The sequence below is a fragment of the Nicotiana attenuata genome, chromosome 7 (assembly GCF_001879085.1).
Source record: "Nicotiana attenuata strain UT chromosome 7, NIATTr2, whole genome shotgun sequence".
In the NCBI taxonomy this organism is placed as follows: Eukaryota; Viridiplantae; Streptophyta; class Magnoliopsida; order Solanales; family Solanaceae; genus Nicotiana; species Nicotiana attenuata.
This window is the reverse complement of record NC_031995.1, coordinates 32,184,920-32,193,057: the sequence shown is the minus strand read 5'-3', so window position 1 is coordinate 32,193,057 and position 8,138 is coordinate 32,184,920. Positions and strand designations below refer to the sequence as shown.

The 8,138-nt window shown below is 37.5% G+C and overlaps 2 protein-coding genes across 3 annotated transcripts; one reads left to right on the top strand and one right to left on the bottom strand.

Annotated features, from left to right (window-relative positions):
* Positions 393-2,693, top strand: LOC109228903 (squamosa promoter-binding protein 1-like). Its single transcript, XM_019394157.1, has 2 exons — positions 393-846; positions 2,281-2,693. The coding sequence occupies exons 1-2, from the start codon at positions 548-550 to the stop codon at positions 2,477-2,479; spliced, it is 498 nt and encodes a 165-aa protein (XP_019249702.1). The 5' UTR covers positions 393-547; the 3' UTR covers positions 2,480-2,693.
* Positions 2,812-7,697, bottom strand: LOC109228902 (probable protein phosphatase 2C 39). 2 transcript variants are annotated; one of them, XM_019394155.1, is made up of 6 exons: positions 6,746-6,871; positions 6,418-6,490; positions 4,874-5,116; positions 4,323-4,599; positions 3,546-3,700; positions 2,812-3,182 (listed from the first exon to the last, which is right to left on the bottom strand). In XM_019394155.1, exons 1-6 carry the CDS (start codon positions 6,781-6,783, stop codon positions 3,045-3,047), a joined length of 924 nt encoding a protein of 307 aa, XP_019249700.1. In that variant the 5' UTR covers positions 6,784-6,871; the 3' UTR covers positions 2,812-3,044. The 2 variants fall into 2 exon arrangements, with proteins under 2 accessions (XP_019249700.1, XP_019249701.1); XM_019394156.1 differs by lacking the exons at positions 6,418-6,490; positions 6,746-6,871 and adding an exon at positions 7,494-7,697.

Genomic DNA, 8,138 nt, shown 5'->3' with positions numbered 1-8,138 from the left:
TTCCTTACCTTTCTTTGCCATTCTGGTTTCTTCTTTAAAACACAATATTCATTAATATAACTTTTTTTAAAATTTGTGTTGGTTGTTTATTATGCTACTAGTAGTATTTTTATACTGCTGCTACTGAAAATCCACTCCACACCATATCCAATAATAGTAGTAATACTAATAATATTAACTAAGAAAATGGAAATTCGAAGAAAATGAATACAAAAATGCCACACCCGAAACTTAATTAACTACTCCATATAAAGTAATTTCTGAATCACCTTTAACACTGTACTAAAAACTTTCCTATTGTGAAGTCGATGCAAAATAAATAAGTTACCCAAAAGAATTGTTTTTACTTTATTTGTAAGGTATGATTTTCCTGGTATTGAATTTAACTTCCTTAATTATAAGTGGCGTTGTGATTGTAGTTGTGGTCCTCACAAGCTTTTTTCACCTTTTGTCCTAGCATGGCTAGCCTATATTCATTACATACTCTTTAGCAAACTTACATCTCTCCTCTTTGGGCTTACTGGAAATCTTCATATTAAAGAAAAGCATGGCAACCCATATCCATGGTATGTCATTGAACAACATAGCAGAAAACAATGACTTTGATGAAGAGGAAGAAACAGAGGAGGAAGAAGAGGAGAGTAACTTGAAGAGGAAGAGATTGAATCTTGAAAAGAAAAAAGGGTCAAATAGTGAAGGACCCTGTTGTCAAGTGGAGAAATGTGGGGTTGATCTGAGTGGTGCAAAGAAGTACTACAAAAGGCATAAACTTTGTCAAGTCCATGCCAAGGCTCCAATCGTTCTTGTTGCTGGCTTAAGGCAGAGGTTCTGCCAACAATGCAGCAGGTACCTCCTTCTAAACAACTCTTATCTCATCTCTATATTTTAGCCAATTTGGAGCGTCACCTCTCCAAATTTGAATTTTGCTTCTTGTCTTTTCTTTTTTTAGTTACACCAAAGCCTTGGTGTAACTGGTAAAGTTGTCGCCATGATCAGGAGATCACGGATTCGAGCCGTGGAAACAGCCTCTTGCAGCAATAGAGGGTCTTTCCTTCGAGCTAAGATAGACCCTATCAAACTAGTTCCAGAAGCTTGTAGTCCGGCCCTTCCTCGGACCCCGCGCATAGCGGGAGCTTAGTGCACCAACCTGTTTTTTTTTTTTTTTTTAAATTTAATAGTTTTCATAAGTTAGATGACTTAAGTAGCTAGTAGCTCTGGTGCTGAGGTAAAATACGAAAACTAACCTTAAGATTTTAGTTGTGAGAAGGCCATGACATTTATGAAATCCACGCAGAGACAGCACAGTGGAGAACTTATAACCCGTGACCAAAGCTGGTAAGAGTTGAAGCCTATTAAATAAGCTCCTTTGTGACTCAAGGGGCATCAAAAATGCTTCCGAGCAATAAACTTCTAATCTTTTTCTTGTGATAAAAGTTCTATCACTTAGTATCTAACTCAACCCTAAAAATTAGCTCAATAACTAAAGATTGTCTCAAATCATATTAGAAAATAAATAACCCGTCCCACAGCCCATGTCGGACTTCTAACTCCCCTACATGTCCAGGACGAAATATCTAGAACAGGGACATCATAACATTGAACCCCAACATCAGTTTTCCACTTAGAATTATAATAGGTTTTCTCCATATTTGAGCATTCCAATGTATTTCTTGTAAAACAACAGATACTGTTGCTGGCTGTGTTGTATCGATTTTGCACTCCATGGCCCTTGTTTTTACTTGCTATCAACAACTGCTTTGCTTTACTAATCAATATAATATTACATTGAATTTTGAAGTTAGAATAAGGGGAAGTATAATATGACTCAGAAAATACTAATCTTCTTAAAGAAGGCAGAGAAAAAGTCGGGAACTAGGCATGTTATAATTCATTGTACACGTCCAGTATTAGGATCCGTTTCCTTTGGCAAAACAACCTGCCCAATCTGACCAGAAAGTACAGTATAGTTTTTGCCCCCGAGTGGAGTTTAATCTCAACTCTGCTTTCTCCCAGTAATTGGGTTTTCAGACACTAAAAAGGGCAGTCCGGTCCACTAAGCCCCCGCAATGCGCGGGGTCCGGAGAATGGCCGGACCACAAGGGTCTATTGTACATAACCTTCTGCATGAATGCGTGACCTCCTGGTCACATGGCAACAACTTTATCAGTTACGCCAAAGCTTCCCTCCCGAGATTACTTTCTTGTAATTTACCTGAATATGCTGAAGACTCGAGCATGCACTAACAATGAAACTTCATATTTCCCTGTTCTTCCCATTCAGGTTCCATGAGGTCTCAGAATTTGATGGCACTAAAAGGAGTTGTCGCCGGCGTTTAGCTGGACACAATGAGCGGCGTCGGAAAACCCCACTAGCCATTAAGCTGGAAGATGACCAATGCAGGCAGATGAATGGAGAAGACAGACAACAGATAACCTTGACAAACAGAAATGCCTCCTTCAAAAACTATTACATCCACTAGATGAATGCTTACTCTCTAATGCTTACTCTCTTCTGTCAACCCGTAACATCTTTCTTGTCCCTTTGTGTTGTTAACTTATAGTCAGACCTAAATGTAAACGCTAGATGTTTGTTCAGTTAGTTCTACAACTGCAGCTATGACATGAGCTCGAGCTTCGAACTCTCATGGTTATATTCCAACAGTTGTATGGCACAATATTCATGACTTACACCTCCACGGCTTGTAGTGCAACTTCCTTGCATGCATTGTCATGCAAATAATGATTGGTAGAACAGGGATTCACTACTTTATTTGCAGGATTCACACAATACTATACCAGAGAAGCGAGGAGATTCGAGAAACAACATAACCTTTATTTGCAGTTTGCAAACAGTGTCAACTTTTGGAACATAAATGTTTATACACTACCATGATCATTGGTGATAACAGAATTTTACAGGACAAAAGCAAGAACTATTCAGATGTTACATTTTCTCTGTCACACAGAAATTGACTTGGTTTCCACTGTGATCCAAGTTTTGATTCGTGCCCGTTCCTTCATTTCACAAGTACACACAACCCAAAATTATTGGAACCTTACAATCACACAGGATATATCATCAGTACTTCCCTTTGCAAGGGCGTGTTCATTAAGGTGCTTCGCAGCTGACCGTGCATCCTTTATATTCTTTATGCAGTCCGCAGCTTCTTGGTTTGACAGTACCTAAAAATTTAAACAGAAGTTACAAGATGTTTACTATGAGAATTCACAAAACCGCCAGAGCATCTCATGACACATCAATCAGCATAATAAAACCACCTATATTTCAGTCTTTTATAACTAGAGAAGGCTACATCAACAAAAATGCTAATATTTTTCACAAAGATTGCATTCATAAGCTGTATCAAAATGGATCTTATATACGATTAAGCCAAGCACTGTACTCCTAATCTCGGTATGCCTGAAGAGAGTATTGTGTCTCTGCACCTATTTTGAACCTCTTACATGTTCAGACAACGTACAATAGAATTCAAATACCGAACGCAATAAACAAGTAATATTTCTCTGGAAATGGAAGTAGCTAACCTTCCATACGCCATCACTAGCCAAGATGAGAAACTCTGTATCGTCATCGATGAGCTCTACTACCACATCCGGCTCTGAACTAAGATGCATCTTCAAGCTCTTGTCACCAAATGCCCTTGCTACTGCTAACTGCCCATCAACCCGAGGCACATCACCTGAAGAGAAATACAACATAAAAGAGAGTCGCTTTGTTTTAATAAAAATCAGAAAATCCAAAACTCAAGCACAAAAGAAAGAAGCACCAGCACTCATGCCCCCTGCTTCCATCTCGAATTCTGGTCATCAAACAAAGACATGGTCCTGAGCCCACTTATTTGAGAACTTAACAGGTCGACCAGAAAAGAATGGTCATCGAAATATGCCATGCTATGTACTAGACCTGATATCGCTTTTGCCCTTGGAGTAGTAAGCAGATTTCAGGCAAACCCCACATTAGGTCCACTAAAATGACAATATCAATATGGTTGAAACAGTATTCACATTTGCATCACCAACTTAATGTCAGTAAAAATCGGATTCAAAAGCAGATTTCACGTTCTCTACATCCAAAGCTATTTGCAGAGCTTTGTGATCAAAGAAGTCTATAGACGTAACTCTTAGCCTAATAAGTACATAAATTAACTCTAGTAAAGGAAAAAGCCATTGGTAAACTAAGGCAGCTTCCTTCCAGTCATTGATGCATAAATGAAGACACCAACTGGTAGCGATTGAATTCAGCCAAACTATACAACAAAATAAGCAAACTCTATAATATATTTACAGAATACAGTTTCTCACCTGGAAAATTGGAAACAAAACCACCTCTATCCTCAATGATCTTCCTCTCTCTGACAGGCTCATGGTCAATGGACAGCTGCTTGGCTACTCCATTCTTGAAAATGACAGCACGAGAATCTCCCACATTAGCTACAACTAGTTTCTGGCCATTAATCAATATGGCTGTAACTGCAGTGGACCCTCCTTTACCCAAATCAGTAGCCTTATCCAAAATAGTGGAATCTGTTATGCGGTATGCTCTCCTGATTGCAGACTCCGGTTCAACCCAGAAGTTAGGCTGTACCGCAACAGAAGATATGATGAGAGTAATGGATGTCAAGCAAAGAACAAAAACACACTATACTGATGCACAACAATCCTATGCATGCTCTTTTCCTTCTCTCTATTGAGTATTGACCTACCTTGGAGAGGGCAGCTGGGAAAGGAAGCAGATGATAAGAACGGATAAGGGTGAACAGACTTCACCCTCTTTAACTTTCCAATTAATTGAAGACTGAACTGACTACACAAAATACATGTCAAGCATTCAAACAGTAACATGAAAGAATTACCTCATTCAGGATATTGTTGAATAAGTGAGATCGGAGGTAATCAGGAATCTCATGGCTTAAATGGCCATCAAATATTGCAAATAGTCCAAGTTCATTATCGTCAACTTGCTTAAATTGTGCAAAAACATAGTCTTCCATGGTGTGATGCGATTTTCCCTCTACCATGTGATAACCATGCGTTATGTGCTTTGACATTTTGCTCTTACCTTTTCCGGTATCAGATGAACTTAAACCAACCCTTTCCTGCAGAAGGAAAGAACTGTGTCACAGCTTCACGTGTATGCATCAGGCATTCCATGATAAAACTTGGAGAACTCCACCACAGTGGAGAACTTTCTCCATAAGCTGAGATACACTTATTAGCCACAACCATAAACGGACTATCATGTATAAACAATGTCATAAAAGGAGTAAAGCTTAAAATAGATAGCTTCAAGAAAGAGCAATAAGTTCTTAATACAACTGTTCAGTCCCCCTCTTTTACCATCTTAAAAATTTTCTGCCTACGTTGTCTTAGCTTTAAGGAGATCTAAAGTTTGTAAACTCTCATAAAATTCACCATTCCATCATCATTATACGGCTAAGCTGGGGGCATAAGCTTATTTTTTCCTGACTATAGTAACAACACACAACTGCTCGATACGAGGACTTCCATCTAGAGAGGGCCGTTTAAAGTTTAAGAGGCAAATTACGACACTTAGTAGCCAACTAGTTCATCTGCTCAGTTATTTGATTCCTAAGCGGCTTATTTTAACTTTTCAAATATGTGACATTAAGTAAACTCATCAACTATAATGTGACATTAAGTAAACTCGTCAACACTATATAATTGATTGAAACACCATAAGTTGGATCACCAAGATCAAAATCCTAAATCAGATTTACGGCTTTGATATGAAATAATTGCAATAGGTTAACAAGTAACTTTGTGGACAACACCGAGCATAAAAGCAAATATCTATTGTAACAAGTAGGCTGAGAAAGGAATATTCAATGGCCTGTCTTTCTTTTTTCCTTCAAAAAAGAGAGCTAATTGAACAAGTTATTTTGAAGGGACAGCCATAATAAACGAAAATAATCTTATGAACTCAAGTGAATATCATATAGTTCTACAGTATCCACGTTCAGTTTATTAAAAAAATAAACAGTTAAAGAACAACAAATTGAAGAAAATCTGCTCAGTCAAGAATCGACTAATGCTTCTCAGGTGTAGACGACATATATGCAGAGCAGACAAGACTCTTAGCTTTTCAATGGTCTGAGTGAGAGAACTAAAACTAAAGATCCATCCAATGCCAACATTCACTTGGATGGATCGTAGCATCACTATATAAGAAGGGCAAAGGGAAAGAAAAGGTGGGGATATGTTTCTCCTTTCTTCCATTTCATCTGGACAACAGAATCTCCTATCCTGATCATATTTTCTTTCCATTTTCCTTTCCAATTCCAAACACATACATTTTCCTTCACATTCCAGGATAAGCACAAGAGTTTATTATGAGCGACAACAACAACAACAACAGTAATGAGTACGCAGACCTTACCCCTACCGTGAATGTAGAGGCTGTTTCCAGTAGACCCTCGGCACGAGCTTTGTACAATAGATGAAATTCCCATCTAATGCAGTTCAATTGAGTGACCAACAAAGAACAAGCAACAGTGAATCATTGACATAGACACATAGTGCACAGGTTTCGCCAGAGAGGATCTATTTTAGGGTGCACCACTAAAGAAATGAGAAAAGAATTGATTGCTTTTCCTTTGGGTAAATAACTCATGATTCAACCAAGTGCGCCATTCAGCCTTCGTGGAATTTTGTGGAACCCAACGAATAATATTAGACTAACTGTATAAAATAGATAGATAAAATACCTAGTTTGGCGAAGAGACCATGGGTGCACGTGCCCCATAAATTACCCTATAAATCCGCCCCTGGGTTTCGCAAGTCTTTTTTCCCGAGGATGTGCTTGGTGTGGAATATAATATTTTCTTCAATGGAACTACTTTGCAACGCTGAAAGTATCATCCTCAATTTATAAATACGAACACAACTTACTGTCAAATCGTTTTTCAATTACAAGTATCTTCAACTCTTATTGTGTATCACTCAGATCAATCAACATGTTATCCTAGTCCTCTTATTCATCTTTCGAATCAATCAAAATATTATTCTTTTCCTCTAATAATCAAAATAATTACCAAAATATTATCCTATGCCTATTTCTACCTTCTATATGTCACTTACCTTCATACTCAACCAAATGCCTAAAGCCTAAAGGTGATCTTGCAAATAATTGTTCAATGTAATATAATTTCCTAAAGAAGACATTTTTGCAATATTTTGATAAGAAAAAAGCTCATCCCAAAATGATGTTTTAATCCCCTAACTTACTTAAAGAAGTTTCACTGCAGGTGCAAAACCAAAATTCAGAAGCACGCAGCCACTCTAAGTATTTCCATATCCAAGAATAGACAGAGATCCTTAGTTCTAAAGAGATGTAATTATAATAATAATAATAATAATAATAACAAGACTAGTAATATACTGAATTAAGATCAAACAATTAAGATGGTGAATAATATAGAGAGATCGGGGTCTGAATTCATAAATTATACGCACCTTTATTTTGTGAATGATTTCTCTGCCAGTCATGGTGCAAAATTTAGCCGTACAAATACGTATTTGGTATTATAGTAGTGGGAGTAGAAAAAGTGGAATACGTAAGAGGAAAAGAAAGAAACAAATCAGGAAAGATTTGGGAAGAAGAATAAAGAGCGAGAAGAGCAGAGGCAAAGTGACAATAGAAAGACAAGTGTAGAGGAAAAACGATGACAAGGTTCCTTTGATTGACACGTATTTTCTTATCTTACTGGCTACGGTTTTGCTGACTGTTCGCGCCAACCTTTCCTCTTTCTTTCTTTCTTTCTTCTTTTCCTTTTTTTTTCTTTTCCAATTAGCTTTACGTGTATGTATTTTCTCAATTAATTCCAATAAACTCAAAAGTGTTACGAAACTTAGCTCAAAGTAATAATATAGAACAATAAAATAGACAATAATGTAAAGAGGAAGAGAGAAGAGAATCTTATTTCTTCTATGTATTCAAGTGTATCCAATGTGATGCCAAAACCCTCTATTTATAGGATTACATAGAGGCATACAAAGAATGCCATAAACATGACATTAAACATTTGAGATCATGGAGGAAGATCATGGGGAGGTTATGGAGGTGTGGGAGTTACAACTATAATGGTAAAAAGTAGTGGG

Coding starts and splice junctions, on each gene's coding strand:
- LOC109228902 (XM_019394155.1), bottom strand. CDS start 6,783: ATGGGGCACGTGCACCCATGGTCTCTTCGCCAAACTAG. Junction 6,491..6,745: donor TGGTCTCTTCGCCAAACTAG/GTATTTTATCTA, acceptor GAACTGCATTAG/ATGGGAATTTCATCTATTGT. Junction 3,701..4,322: donor TTTTGTTTCCAATTTTCCAG/GTGAGAAACTGT, acceptor ATTTCTCTTCAG/GTGATGTGCCTCGGGTTGAT.
- LOC109228903 (XM_019394157.1), top strand. CDS start 548: ATGGCAACCCATATCCATGGTATGTCATTGAACAACATAGCAGAAAAC. Junction 847..2,280: donor TTCTGCCAACAATGCAGCAG/GTACCTCCTTCT, acceptor CTTCCCATTCAG/GTTCCATGAGGTCTCAGAAT.